This window comes from Anastrepha ludens, chromosome 2 (genome assembly GCF_028408465.1).
Source record: "Anastrepha ludens isolate Willacy chromosome 2, idAnaLude1.1, whole genome shotgun sequence".
Lineage (NCBI taxonomy): Eukaryota > Metazoa > Arthropoda > Insecta > Diptera > Tephritidae > Anastrepha > Anastrepha ludens.
The window spans coordinates 102,237,033-102,253,630 of NC_071498.1; the positions used below are offsets into that span (position 1 = coordinate 102,237,033).

The following is a 16,598-nucleotide window of genomic DNA, read 5'->3' on the forward strand; positions in this document are numbered from 1 at the left end:
GATCGCTTTGAACGCGTTTAAAATCTGTAGCAACTCTTGCTAAAGGAGCATTTAAAGCATCCACCATTTTTTCGAAGCTTATATGGATAGGTTCACGTAAAACCTTTAGTAGCGTATTAAAATCAAGGAGATACGTTTTGTCTATAGCCCAGTGGTAATATTATTTATTAAAGGCATAGTAATAATTTTGTATATGTAGTGTGCCCAATGGCCGACACTTCGACTTAAAAGATCTTTGACCACGCCCTAGCGAGTTCGTAAGCAATTCCATTACATTTTATTCCAGAGTGACCCGAAATCCAGCAAAATATAATTTTATTTGTTGCACTAAGTTGGTTTAGGTTATTAAGGCATTTCTACACTAGTTTCGGTTCCCAGGATGTGGGGCTGGTGGGTGCTTTTAATGCAGCTCGGCTGTCCGAGTATATAGCTAGGTATGCACCCTTGATGCACCTCATATGATTAATTCTCGCACAGATTGAAATTGCTTGAATTTCCGCCTGAAAGATGCTAGGCCATTGGTTCCGAGATTTTTGTGATTGGGCCATAGATCTATAGATCCATTAAATTTCTCTCTCCTTGTCTCCAGGGAATTTAAATTTATTAGCACACACCATGAAATGTACGAGGATACCTAACGTGTAACGAGCGTAGAGCAGACCGGAAGAAGACCTTTTGAATCTTAAGCAATATGATTATTATAACAGGCGTCCTGATAAAAGAAACATAATTTAATCTACTGGGTTGGCAACTAAGTAATTGCGGGTTTCACTCATAGATGGCTTCAGTTGAATTTTTAGGTTTACAGACGTAGTACAAATGTAAAACCCATTTTGTTATTTGATAGTAGGCAATTCAGCTGTCAATCAGTAAAAAAAGTTGTTTGATCGGTTGCGTAGTTTTCGTTTGGCGTTCTTTGAAAAATGGAAAATCAAAAGGAACATTTTCGTCGTATATTATTTTGTTTTTTTATTTCGGCAAAGGGAAAACCACATCTCAAACTCATAACAAGTTATGTGCTGTTTATGGTGACGAAGCCTTAAAAGAACGGCATTGTCAAAATTTGTGATTTTTCACTCAAAGATGAAAAACGCTCTGGCCGTCCAGTTGAAGTTTATGACGGCCTAATCAAAGCAATAATCGATTTGAATCATCATAGTACAACACGGGAGGTTACAGAGAAGCTTCATGTATCACATACATGCATTGAAAATCACTTACAACAACTTGGCTATGTTCAAAAACTTGATACATGGGTTCCTCACGAACTGAAAGAAACGGATTTAACGCAACGCATTAACAGCTGCGATTTGCTAAAGAAGCGTAATGAAAATGATCCATTTTTAAAACGACTGATAACTGGCGATGAAAAAAGGGTATTTACAACAATATCAAGCGGAAGAGATCGTGGAGCAGGCCAGGTAAACCAACTCAAACAACTTCAAAAGCTGATTTCATCAAAAGAAGATTTTGTTATCACTTTGCTGGGATTACAAAGGAATTGACTACCTTGAACTCCTACCACCCACCCGAACGATCAATTCCGATCAAAATCCTTACATAAAGAAGTGTGGTGACATATGTATATAAAATGTATTATGTTGCAACACCTAAGCTGCAACACCTGATAACAGGAATCTCTGTATGGGGTTAGTTTTTTTGTCTTGATCAAAAATGTTTTTCTTCATAAAAGAACCATAACATCTCAGGCGCTGCAAGGTGTTCAATTTTGTTTAGAATGCGTTCTGATCGGATAACTCGTTGTTCTCGTGTTTGCTCTGGCATAAACTGTGCGCATAACGTAGGATTTATTCCGGAAATCTTCATGGACAATATTGAGCTCTTTCGCAAGGGTGTTCTTTGATTTTGAAATAATCATTTCGGGAAGTTATAGCCACATATTTGCATGTCATCAAACACCGTATGCACCCTGTATATATAATTGGTGCTTACACCCCTTACACATGAGCTCCTTCTTCTATTTGTGGTGTGGGTCTTGACGTCCTTTTACAAATGGAGAGATCTACAGCTTTAGGCCGACCGCGAACGGCAAATGGTATGATTTCGTTCCAGTATTAGAGAATAGAAAGATTATATAAGGCCAGTACAAAAGTTGGTATGGTATGAAAATACTTTCGTGTCCCTTCTTGATATATTGAAGGCACCGATACTAATAGTATATCGTGATGGCTCGAGTAATGACGAGGCAGAATTTAATACAGGGTCGAAAGGAAATATCCAGAATGGCATCGAATACCGATACATCCCATATCCAAACTCAAATATCGATACTATGTAAATATCTGTAGTATCTCAACATCTTTAGCTATAATATAGTCGAGATTAAAATTATAGTCATGATTGGCCATGAGGACCCACAATGGCTATTTTCTTTGGCAGCTACCGTAGTCGAATAGGTTTGTGCGTGCCCACCATACCATAGTGCGCTGTTTCGAAACCAGTTTTGGACATCAAACACCAAATTACACCGTTCACCTACTGCAGGAGATAACAAAGCTGCGAGTGTATTTCTGCTATGTATTTTAAAACATTCACATAAAAACTTCTCTGTCGTTCAAAGGCGAAATAAAACTATAATTCGGTAAAAGATCAACAAAAGATAAAACATAAAAAAATGGTGCATAGAGAGTTCGACCGATATTCTTCAAAATCCCACATTTCGCTTGAAAAATGATACATAGGCTGCATAAAAGTTGACTTTGGTGAGCAAATCCTTCATAGACGTCGACATATAGCTGGGTGTCATGACAATAACCTGTAGCATTTCTCACAAGAATGTCGAGATATGGTATTTAACTGGTGAGTCTAGTTTGTTTCCTGTGTTCTTGATTTTCCTGGAAAAAAATAAAAAGCCCTTTGAATACGTAACCGATTTGCCAGGCTTAGCCTGAAGCATCTGAGTCATTACTGTTTTTGTATGTATAGAAATTACTCATACATCTTAGAGTATTCTTAATGATTGCCGTTAGGGTGGTTAGTGTTACGATTTCCTGTTAGAATTTATATGAGCTTATTCATAGCCACATATTCATATTTGTTAACCTTGGCGGGAAATAAGCGTTCTTTCTTATTGCTTAGAGCTTCATAATCGACCATTTTTACTTTTAAAAGTTTTTTTTTACATTTCATTTCATCTTCTTCCAGCTGCCTGTGTAATCAAGATGTTCCACCACGCTTTTAACCAGAAGACTTTTGTACGTGGCGTTAGCAATTATTTGCGTAAATAGTAAGTTTTTCTTCAATACACAACAATATTTCATTAACACATCTCGAACTGGTCAATAACATTTTATATGAAAAAGTTTTCCCCTCTCTCAAGTCAATTTACTGTGGCCAATGAGTTGGATTTGTTCGACGCAGTGCAATCTGCCGTTGCTGAAGACCCCTCTTTCAGCCAGCTAGCATGGAGTCAGCACTCTGTACGCAGTATTATGCTCTCATGGACGCACAGCGAATGGATTCCTATAGTCAGCATTTCAAGGGACTACGAACAGAATACTATCACTATAAGACAACGTTCAAAGAACCAGAACTCACGCGAATACTGGTGGATACCTTTGAACTTCGCAAGCGCTTCCGCGCCAAATTTTGAGCGTACAAGCGTCGATTACTTTATGCCACCCGTGGCTGAGGTGACATTGAATGCAAGCGATTTAGGCATCGAACTACGATTAGATGATTGGCTCATTGTTAACAAGCAGCAGACGGGCTTTTACCATGTACTCTACAATGATGCGAATCTTTGGCTGATTGCGAAGCAATTGCACGACAATCACACACTCATACATCCACTTAATCGCGCTGCCATCTTTCAAGATTTAGGACCACTCATTGAGAACAACGAAATACAATCAGTGGATGTGATATTCGAATTGCTACAATATCTGCAATATGAGGAGAATCTTATACCGTGGAATCAAGTAGCCGACACAATCGTGTTTCTAAGCAAGAATCTCTTTGGAACTCTCTCACACAAGATGTACCATCACTTTGTGCGCGAATTGATCAGACCAATGTTCAAACGACTATTCGAAATGCCGCTAAATGAAAACCTCACTAACACCGAGCTGTTGGCGAGACAAAAGATCATGGAAATGGCTTGCTTGGTCGATCTGAAGGAATGTCTGGACTACACACATAATCTGGCGCACGAGTATATATTCGGCAGTGTGAAACTCGACAGCGACATGAACTATTATGCCATGTATGAGACCATACTCTGTTTGGGCGTGAAGTATCTTAGCGACGAGGAGTTCAATGATATTTTGGATTTGTTTGCCAAAGCGGAGCGCGAAACACTGTGGTACGATGATCTGATTTATTCGTTGCGTTGCACCCAGAGCCAAACGCATCTTCGGCAATATCTCAACCTCTTGCTGGGCGAGAATTCCACCAAAAGCATTATGAATGACAGCGAATCCATGATGTATTTGTTCTATTTGTTCAAAAGTAATCTTGCTGCACGTCCAGTGATGTGGGAGTTCTTTGAGAGCAATTACCGCGTGCTCTGCCGTTCGCAAATGTTTGTTGAAAACTTCAATCGCATCGCCGAATACATGACGAGACTCTATCATAGTCAGGTAATTGATAAATGCACACAATTCAGTCATAAATATTTAGATAACTAATAAATTATTTTATTTTTTTTTATTTTGCAGTTCCTAGATTTACGTAATAAGATTGACATAGAACTGCAGAAGGTCGGTCGCGAAAAAAGCATCATTGCAGCCGATTCGATTCGCATTGGTAAGAAGGTTAAAATCAGTGAGACGTTTCTTGAGAAATTCAACAATCAAATTTACGAATGGTTGAAGCGACGCCAACAATCTACGTATGCGGCATCTTTGGGTGTGCGCAGCAGCGCCGCACAGATTGGGCACATGTTTCGTGTGGCGGGGAAGTTCCTGCGCAATGTGCTTATCAAGAAGGGTTGAGGGATGAGTTTGTTGGTTTACCTTTAACTTCTTTTATAAAGAAATAATTATTGTTTAATTTAATTAAATTTAAAAAGAATTTTAAAAATTCCATTGTCGTGATAAATTTTGTGCGCATCAGACAAGATTACATATTACCCAGTGAAGGGTAATTCTTATTTCTATTCCGATTATTCCAGTAATATTTTGGGAAGAACGTAAGGCGATCTACAATTCAGCAACGTACGAACTAAATTGCAGACCAAGGAGCTATGAAGTTGGATTATGTATTGCATACTAAAGGGTGATTTTTTAAGAGCTATAGGAAAGTTTTTCAAAAAAACACACGTAAAATTCAGAAAAATGCATGACATTTTTATTTAAATCGATAGTACAGTCCATATAATTGAATGTTTGAAGATTATTTCATGCGAATCTTGACCGCGACTGCGCTTCAAATGGTCCATCCGCTTAGTCCAATTCTGGCATACTCTTTCCAATGTTTCGGCCGGTATCTCACATATAAATGCTTCAATGTTGTCTTCCAATGCGTTAATTGAAGCAGGCTTATCTGAATAGACATACTTAAACCTTTTACATAGCCCCACAAAAAATAATCTAAAGGCGTTATATCGCACTATCTGGGTGACCAATTGACAGGTCCCGAACATGAAATAAAATGTTCACCGAACTCGCCTCTCAACAAGTCCATTGTTACGCGTGCTGTGTGGCAAGTGGCACCGTCTTGCTAAAACCACATGTCATGCAAGTCAAGCTCTTGCATTTTGGGCAAAAAAAGTTGGATATCATTTCCCGGTAGCGCTCACCATTCACAGTTACGTTACGATTCGCAGCATTTTTGAAGAAGTACAGTCCAATGATACCTCCAGCCCATAAACCGCACCAAACTGTGACCTTTTCTGTATACATTGGTAGCACTAGCAATTCTTCTGGCTGATCTTCACTCCAAAATCGACAATTCTGCTTATTTACGTACCCATTGATCCAAAAATGAGCTTCGTCACTGAACACAATTTTTCGATAAAAAAGTGAATCTTCGACCAACTTTCCAAGAGCCCATTCACCAAAAATTCTGCGTTGCGGTAGGTCGTTCGGCTTCAATTTGTATTTTGAAAGGCTAAAATCATTTTGCAAAATTTTCCACGTTGTTAAGTAGCAGAGGCCCAATTGCTGAGAACGGCGCCGAATCGATAATTGATGGTCATCATTAACACTGGCCGATACAGCTGCGATATTTCTTCAGTTCGCACTCTACGTAAGCGTGTTGGAGGTTTGATGTCCAATAATGTAAATTTGGTTATAACTTTAGTCACAATAGCTCGAATAGCCGCTTCAGTGGGTCGATTAAACTGACCATAAAATGGAAGAAGCGCGTGATAAACTTTTTTAACAGAAAACGCATTTTTATAATAAAATTCTATTAATTTCAAACGTTATTCGTTTGTAAGACATTTCATGGTTAAATTATTGACCAAACTGAAGATGTTTGACAGTGAAACAAAACACGAAACGTGCGTCAGCTGTTTAAACCAACTGTTTAAAAAGATAATAGCTAAAAAATCGCCCTTTATATGTATATATTAACTGCTCCTAATCGCTACCAGATAGACGGCAGAAAATATGGGGGGTCTAGTAAGATTATTTAAAAGAGTTTGAAAAGGGAAGCTCATAGAAATATTTAAACACTTTTTGCAATTGAGCCTAAAAGTAATCAAAATTAGAGGATGGCTTGTCCACAAGTCTTCTAAAATAGGCGCGCAAGACTTTTCATAACGTCTCATCTATGAATGTTCTCGAAACTTATCCACAAGTTAAAAGAATTTTTGTAATTGAACACCTTTTTTCCCAGTAGAAAAAACAGCCACGTAGAATTGCAAAATATTGTATGTCTCCACTTTTTTCAACATCTTATTCTGATTAAACAAGAATTTGTATGGTATCGACAGGTGAAATAGACATAATTGGAGACAAAACAAAGACTAAGCGGCAATGCGGACCTATAAGCCAGATAAATAGGTATATGTTATAAAATACCACTAATACCAAAGTGTAGTCTGTAAGTGTATGAGCATAACTAACACTTTACGAAGAATTTGTGGTGTGCACCTCGATGTTTTTCCACAAAAGCACGGACCTATCGTTTAACGCCACCTCCGAACGGCAGATGGTTTTTATGAAAAGCTTTTTTCATGGCAGAAATAAACTCGGAGGTTTGTCATAGTCTGCCGAGGAGCGACCGACGTTAGAAAAAAACTTTTGCTATCAATTGGTGTTTCGCGACCGGGATCTCGAACCTTAACACTTCCATCTATAGCGGTCACCATATTGTTTTTTTGTTAAGTTGCCATATTTGGCTCACCATTTTTCTTATGGAAATTTTTAAGTCAAATTCGTATTCAGCGACCCTAAAAACATTATTTTTTATTCACACTTTTATGGGTATTAAAATGTCGAGACAAAAAATCTGAAAAATGTTAGTTGGTGTGTGTGTAAAACTAAATCATCTCTTCTTCCAACTTAAACTAATTCTGCTTATGAAGCCATAATCGTCACACGAAGGCACAATCGGAATTATGAGAAATGAGATTTTTTGCGCTGACTTTTCGGCTTTGGCACTCCCTCATTCTGAAGTAGTCTAATTTTGATGAAAGCGTACTAGTTCTCAATCAGAAACGTATGCATTACTTCAGGCAGATAACTGTTAAGACTTAAAAGTTTACTTATTAAAGTTCTCTGCTAGCAGAGTACTTATCTGAGAGAATGTTAATGACTCTGTTTCCACCATGTAAACCATTTAAATTTCTCTGTTAATGCAAACTGAGTTAGCTTCCTCGTGCAAAAGCTTCAATATAATGAACTTTTCGCCAAATTTTTTCTTACATACCATAGACTAATGTATGTAAATATGTGTACAGACCAAAGCAAAAGTGGTTAGGCAATGGTTTAGTGGGGTTTTATAGGTCAATAAAAGAATTATGCTTTTGCGTATTTTGAATATTTTCGAATTATAAAGTTATGCCCAGATAGGTGATTATACTCGTATGTAACTTGATCGAAAAGTCATCATTTTTATTTTATTAAGATGGAATAAAAGCTTTTAGAAATGAGCTTTATTATTACTTAATGGCAACTTAATATGTGCAGTGATCAAAAAAGGGGGGGCGATTTTATTTTACTTAACACAGCTTGTATGTTGAGTCAATAAGACTATAAATACGAAGTTTAAGTCAAATTGGTTAAATCAGCTTTGAGGTATCGCCAGATGAATAAGTAAATAAGAAGGAAAATATCAACTCATGAGAAAATTAAGGTTCGGTGCCGTGATGAAGTTCCACACTAAGCATATCAGTACGGAGGACATGTTAAATGTTAATGAAGATTCTTGCTCAGAATAAGCAATGATTCTTAAGCGATCAACGCCCTGGCTTATAGATTGAGGCGACATCATAAGACATTATTAAATAACCACAGTTTGTTTTGTATTTGTTTTTGAAGTTAAAACTTCTTTAGAATCGTTGGGAGTGATTTGAGACTCGATGAAACGAAAAAGCGACACTACGAAGCGTTACATGTTGATATACGTATATGTGTGTGGCTGCGTACTGCTGAGCCACACTAGTATAGTGAGTATTGTAGTATGTATACTACACTGCCTATTACTTGCTTTGGTGTTTAGTTCAAGCGTCATACGTATGTATGTTTGTATGTATGCTAGTACGTATGTGTTACGGAGCCACGGTGAGCGAGAAGGCATTATGTATAACTATACCACACTACCTAATACTTGCTTAGACAAAGCATCCTACGAATGTTTGTGTGTATGTTAGTACGTCTGTGTAATATACGCGTTACGACGCTCATAATAGCAACCGCGTGTGCTGTATTGCGTCCGTATTTTTATATTCGTAAATATTTTCATTTTTAAATATTTACCGCAATTGCAGGCGGTATTGCAATATACCACAATCAAAATGACGGTGCTCGTATTGTAACTCCACAGATAGATCTGAATGCACAGCAACTAAAATCACTGCCTGTTCAGCTCTCTAAAATGGGAAAAATATGTGCATGCGAAACCAGATTGAGCAATAGAAAAACAGTTTTAATTGTGGCAATTTATATCTCACCGAATCAATCAATAAATGGCATCACGGAATTCATTCACGAAAATTTAATAAAGTATACACCAGAAGTATCGCGGATACTTAGAAAAGATTACGATAAAGTTCTAATGATTTTAAGCGGTTCCTTTAATTGACTTTCTCAACACAACATTCAATTTAAAATGTGTAACAATCGCACTGAATCGACAACACGATCAAAAACAACAATTGACGCGGTATTTCAAAGATATGTTGACAACATCGAAACCAAAGCATTTGTATCATATTTTAGCTAACATAAGCCACTCGTATCGTTTGTTGAAATTGAAAACATTGAGGATGAATAATAATAAAATGAAGAAAATAAAATATGAACTTTATAGCAATATTATAATGAACCTATAATTATCCCGCTCCTAATGCTGCTTTCGTCTCATTCTCTCTCAGTTTGTTTTACGGAAGGTTTCACTTCTATCGCGTCTAACCGTTAGACTGGCACTTTTTTTTTTGCAGATGCTTGTCTGAAAAATAAACAAATCACAGGAAATGTTAGAATATCACTTACGATAATTCTAAACATTTACCGTGATCATCTGGGCTAGTTTCAGCTCAGTAATGGGAAGATATGTGGATGTTCACACTACCTCAGATACAACAGAGTGGTAATGCGAATTTGTGAATATTTATAGTGAGAACAGTGGTAAATACAAGCATATAAATCAGATTTTTACTTTAGACTAAACTTCGCTTCACTAAAATAAATATAAATCGAGGTTGCTTATTCGGCTGGAAAGATATGTGCTACCGGGTTTTTACTCTTTCATTCAGGGAGCATTTATTTGAGCAATTATGTTAGGAGATATGTATAAATATTACGAAAAATAATAAGTAATAGAAAAGTAAAAGATGTGGTAATGGGGTCAAAAGGGTAAAATAGCTTACGGGGTGTTTGTTGCCTGATAATACCACCTATAGTATATTTAAAATTTATAGAAGAGAAACCACTAGAGCCATTAAACAACAAAAGCTTAAATATTATCAGTATTAGTGAAGATAAGGGAAGAGTTTTTCCACTATTATTTTAAAGAAAAAATATCTCCTTCTTCTTGTATTTAGCTTAATAGCTTTCAATGATTTTAATCATTCTTGGATTGCCCTGATGGCATTGGTTTGCACACTTAGATTTTTTGCTACTATCCAATTCCGAGCTAATTTTTTAATGGACAATTTTCGACGATCTTTATGCAAAGTGCAGCAAATGAAAGACGACAAAATATTAGTTTAGAAAAAGCGGATATGTGCTCGTGGCGTTTTATACAATACACATATCTAGCAATGTTGTTGTAAAGGACATTAAGCTTACTACGATATAGACTATCACATTCGGCGTACACCTCACAACTATAAAGTAATGCTGGTATTTGATAAAAGCAATCGAGTTTTCACTGGGGTAAAGTGCTGATCGTATAATGATCGTAGCATACCATAGACTTTGCCCATTGTACGACAGATGTAGCCATCCCAAGTCAGACTTCTATTAAAAGTTATTCCTAGGTTCTTTGCGATGCATTGCGATTTCTTTGGATTTAAGAGCAACCTATTATCGAAGCCCACTTGTTAACGTTTTCTAAGTCAGTGTTAAGGTTAATTAATAAATTTATAGATGGCCACAACAGGGCAACTAACATAAAATTGAGCATCATCGGCATAAACATGAATATTACAACATTTTAGTACGTTTGGAAGATCATTGACGTGTAGTACAAACAAAAGCGGATTGGGGAACACCCTTGGTTATAGCCAAATAGCTGGATAAGCTGTGACTGGCACATACGGCTTGCGTACGATCACTAAGCTATGATTTTATTAGACTCAATGCTGGCGCTGAAAAGTTGAATAATTTATCAAGTTTCAAGTCAAGTAGTCCATGATCAACAGTGTCGAAAGCTTTCATCTGAAACCTTAATAAGTGTTGTGGTGCAGCACTTTTTTGATCGGAAACCAAATTGGTACGGACTAACCAAATTGTTGCGCTTCAGGAAAGCGATTTATTGTGAATTTGACAAGAGATATCAAGGAAAAAAAAATATACGGTAGAGTTTTTGGTAGTATATATTTAAAGAATTTGGGGTGAATACGTTCCAGACCTATAGCATTGGATTTGACACTAAGTACGGACTTAACAACTTCACAATCGACGACATTTTTAAAACAAAAACCAAGTATCGTACCATTCATACACTCACTATACCTTTCACGACATGTGTTACTAAAGGGTGATTTTTTAAGAGCTATAGGAAAGTTTTTCAAAACAACACACGTAAAATTGAGAAAAATGCATGAAACTTTTATTTAAATCGATAATACATTCCATATAATTTAATGTTTGAAGATTATTTCATGCAATGTTGGCCGCGACTGTGCCTCAAATGGTCCATCCGCTTAGTCCAATTTTGGCATACTCTTTCCAATGTTTCGGCCGGTATCTCACATATAAATGTTTTAATGTTGCCTTCCAATGCGTTAACTGAAACAGACTTGTCTGAATAGACATAAGCTTTAACATAGCCCCACAAAATATAATCTAAAGGTGTTATATCGCACTATCTGGGTGACCAATTGACAGGACCCGAACATGAAATAAAATGTTCACGGAACTCGCCTTTCAACAAGTCCATTGGTATGCGTACTGTGTGTCATGTGGCACCGTCTTGCTAAAACCACATGTCATGCAAGTCAAGCTCTTGCATTTTGGGCAAAAAAAATTTGAATATCATTTCACGGTTACGTTCCATTCACAGTTACGTTACGATTAGTAGCATCTTTGAAGAAGTACGGTCCAATGATACCTCTAGCCCATAAACCGCACCAAACTGTGACCTTTTTTGCTTTTCTGGATACATTGGTAGCTCTTGCAATTCTTCTGGCTGATCTTCACTCCAAAATTCCATTGATCCAAAAATGAGCTTCGTCGCTGAACACAATTTTTCGGTAATAAATAAAATTAAAAAAAATTAATAATAAATTAATAAAATTCAAAGATTTGCAAGCGTTGTTCGTTTGTAAGACGATTCATAGTTAAATTATAGACCAAACTGAAGATGTTTGACAGTGAAACAAAACACGAAACGTGCGTCAGCTGTTTAAGCCAACTTTTTAAAAAGATAATAGCTAAAAAATCACCCTTTATTACAATATAATCGGACAACTGAACAAATTTCTCATTCAGTTCACTAATATAATTACATTTATTGCCAATTTCGTTGCACTTCTTACAAGTACAGCTGTTACTGCTACCTCATAGCTATTTGGGTTATTGGGATCACATTTAGCCATTCTAGATAGACAATTCTTCAGTGAGTAGATAGAACGAAATACTGTGGAAATCATTGATCTTCTAAGGTTTTTGTTCAGTTCGCATTGGGTTTATACGAGATCGAGGCAAATTGCCCATGCGGCATCACAATGGACTATTAACCTGAATGTGTTAAAGGTATATTATCGAACAACAGCTACAACCAAATTCAAGCCAGATATAAATCTTTATATAGTAAGAAATTAACTTTAAAATAGTATTTTTTATTTATTTATTTATTCATTAATGTCTAACAAAATCCACAACAGACATTTAAGATATACATTCAGAACTTAAATACAAATTTACAATATTTAATATTAAAAATTGTATTGTAGTAAAATTAGATTATCAACATAAGAAACCATTAAATTGCTAAAAATAAATGCAAGTTACAATTGAATTTAAACGAAATTAATAATTATAAAACTAAAATAACAAACATAAAAATATTTCTTACATAGAAAGTAATTTTTTAATTGCATTTGAAATACTTTTTTGGCCCTAGGAAGGTCGAAATCGAAAAGGGTTGAGAGATAATTAAGGTTTTGGCATTATAGGCACTATAGGTATATTGTCATACTAAGATTAATGCAAAAAACTTTGCAACGACGATAATTTCTGCAAGGAACATTAAACTGTATTCTTTCTAGAAGAACCGGGCAGTCAATTTTGCCATTAATGAGATCAAAGATAAACGAAAAGTACCTCTGTTACTTAATGGAAAAAGACTAATCAAACGGCAACCGGATTCGTATGATGGTTTCGGGTCTGAGAAATTGAGTTAATGTAGTGCGAACCGCACACAAATTTTTTTAACCCTCTCCACCAGATTTATATAGAATGCATGATAAGGTATCCAAATAAAAGCAGCATAATTTAATTTGGACCGAACAAACGCAGAGTATAATGTCTTAAGAGTATATGGGTCAGTAAAGTGAGCTTAGTGGGGTCTAACAAAAGCGAGCATAGCAAGTGAATTGGAAACGGCATAATTTAAATGCGTGATAAAATTAAGGTTTGTATTAAAGAAAACCCCTAAACCTTTTATCACATCGGACGAAGCAAGATATGTATAATTGATAAGAGGTATAAACGGGTTTTGAAGCTCAGAAAATGTGATTTTATGACATTTTTCAATATTAAGAAATATACCAGGAAAATGAATTATTCACTTTTACATCATCAGCATAGATAATAAAATTAGCAAAGGAAAAACACGAACAAATATCATTAATAAACAAAACAAATAACAAAGGTCCCAAAACACTACCCTGAGGTGCACCAGAGGCAGGGATTACAAATCCGATGGCACAAACGAATAAACGATTATACGAATGGGAGTTATCGCTGTACGAAAAATTCATTCCAATGAAACTAATTTTGGGTTCAGAATATTAGGACGATTTTGCCACTTTGCGAATCGTTTTGCAAGTATCCACATTTATGTTCAAAAAGGGATAGTGCTTTGTAGAAAAAGCAATGAAGACAAATCACACTTCTTTCACATTACATCGAGGGGAGACTTTAGCTTCTGATACAATAACTTGCTGATTCGAGTCGGACTGAAGGATGATACAGTTTTTTCGAATAAAATAAAATTAATTAAATATTATGTGAAAGATAAATTATTAAATTTATAAATTAAAGTTGTAGCATACTTATATTATATTTTATAAATTATTTATGTATTTATTTCTATATGGCCATACCTTCTACTTGTTAAAATTTAATTTAAAGTTTTTCTTATACGGCAATGCCCTAAAATTGTAATAACTTTTTTCAACTTCTAAATTTGAATTCTATGATATAACAGGATTGCCTTTGCCTATAAAAAGCCTGCACACTCTTGGAAAGAAAAACATTCCGCTTGGTAATCGGCGGTGAGCAGAGTTAAGGTGCTTGCCAATGACTACTTTTGAAGTGTGGACAGCATTGTTGCTCATGCTCGCACAGCTTGCTAAATGCATTTCTTCTTTTTAGATTTCCGGCGTTCTTCTTACCCTTAATGATAAGCTTTAAAATAAACGCAACTCTACAAAGTACAATTATTTGAGAAAAGAGAATAAATAACCGAATTTTTGTTGTATTTCACTTCATTTAATTTCTTAAATAAGTGATTACAAAAATCTTGCAGATTAGATGGTACGGAAATTCTTAAAAGTTAGATTCTTGAATCTAGAATCTCCAGAATGCTACGCCAATGCACTATGGGCAATGGATTATCGACTACTGAGATAATGGAACATATTTTGTTTTTCATAAATATAATTTTCAGAATGTAGCAATGGCAAGCAGTTATTGGATAAATGAACAGAGTGTTCTCATCAGTAGTAATAGTTCCGAACCATCGTCAAAAAGGCGCAGCCTTGTAAAAACACCGATTGCTTATACTTTATGAAACAGGGAACAAGCACGAGCCAGTTACAGTTTTATATTAATTAGAAGCGCATCAGTGCGGTACGAAAGCTTTTTTCTGCAGGGTCGGTACATGCCCGAATATGAATACCTATAGGAATGATAATATCACTATGAGAACGAGATAGAATGTAAAGCCATATAGTACGAATGCGCAATATAGATTATCTATATTTTTTTAGAATATTTTTTCTTGAATAAGTTACTTGTCTCAAAGATGTAGGTGTCTCTTGCAAATATATGCGCTTCGAACCGCCGGCGAGTTTCTTTCTTTGGGATTTTTGAAATCAAAGTTGTATGCGAAACAGCCAAGACGAATTCCTGAACTAAAATACGATATTCGGCGTATTTTTATGAAACTGAGCGGGCTCCATACGAAAGTAACCAGGAAAGATTAGTCAAAGAGCCGACTACAGCAATTGGTTATGAAGCGGGTGTTTGTCGGACACATTGCATAGTGCAACACAATTCTACGTATTTAAGGAAAGTAAAAGTTTATAGAATTTTCAAACTCTCATAACAAAATCACAAGAGAATTTTAAGAGCACAGATCCAGTTTTTTGAGTGACTTAATTGTAGTTAGCGATTTCGGGTAAATTATATTTTAATTTTTCAGGAATTCTACTCGCAAGTTATGGTATTTTACTATTTTTGAGGTCAAGGAATTCAATTTCGATGTTCGTTTTTACCTTAAATTTTCGCTAAATCGCGCTGTCATACAATTTTTACTATTTTTATGATATTGCAAGAAATTCGATTGTTCCCATTTTTAAGGCTGAAAAATCAATTTTTTATGTTTGTTTTATTAAAAGCACAATAGCATTTTTGTTATAAAATTTTTGTTATAAAAATTACTTTTTAACTAAAAATTTTCGTATTTGACCAGGCACCGCCAAGAGTTGCTGACTCTACATAACTTCTAACAAATAAATAATAACATTAATTTGGTGTTTTAGTTAAACCGAGTTTGAGTTCACACAATAATATTCCTTATTAAAAAAACCGTTAATTTATTAGGCGCGCAACTAAGTTCCCGCTGTTTGTCAATAGATGCCGCCAGCAATGTGTGCTAATCGATTCTAACATAACCTAAACGTCATAAACCAAGCTTAGACATATGGTAAACAAACTGCTTCGACGCATTGGTGATTTTGTTTTGGTATATATACTTTCGGTTTTGAGAAAATATCTGATTTTTGCCGAATAATCGTCATTTGCGGGAAATGTTGATTTTCATCTTCCATTCGAAAAAAACGGCGGCTGAGCGCATCGAGAGCTACAAAAAGTTTATGGAGATGCTGCTTTAAGTGAAACAACGTTCCGAGATTGGTTTCGTCGCTTCAAAGACGACGTTTTTAATGTTGACGACCGTCCGCGTGAAGGAAGGTCAAACACCTTCAAAGACACGGAATTGGATTGCGTGATCCGTGTCAAACGCAAGAAGAGCTTGCTTCAGTATTACGAGTTACCCACCAATCCATTTCCAAGCGATTGCATGATTTGGGAATGATTCAAAAACAGGGGACTTGGGTTCCTTATGAATTAAAACCAAGGGATGTTGAACGTCGTTTTTTCGCCTGTGAACAACTGCTCCAGCGGCAAAAAAGGAAGGGTTTTCTTCATCGCATCGTGACTGGTGATGAAAAATGGATTCATTACAGCAATCCAAAGAAAAGAAAGTCATGGTAGCCACGCAGCAACCCATTCGGCTACAGCGGCCGCTTCAAATACGTGTAAAAAAAATACGGAGACATAAACCTCCATTCC

General features: G+C 36.0%; 1 protein-coding gene across 1 annotated transcript in view; it reads left to right on the top strand.

Annotated features, from left to right (window-relative positions):
- The window catches only part of LOC128871655 (uncharacterized), a 66,498-nt gene that overhangs the window by 13,759 nt on the left and 36,141 nt on the right, over positions 1-16,598 (top strand). Inside the window, exons 5-7 of the mRNA XM_054113582.1 lie at positions 3,166-3,247; positions 3,341-4,601; positions 4,680-4,950. Coding sequence (XP_053969557.1) covers positions 3,166-3,247; positions 3,341-4,601; positions 4,680-4,950 — 1,614 coding nt within the window. The remainder of the gene's footprint in view (positions 1-3,165; positions 3,248-3,340; positions 4,602-4,679; positions 4,951-16,598) is intronic.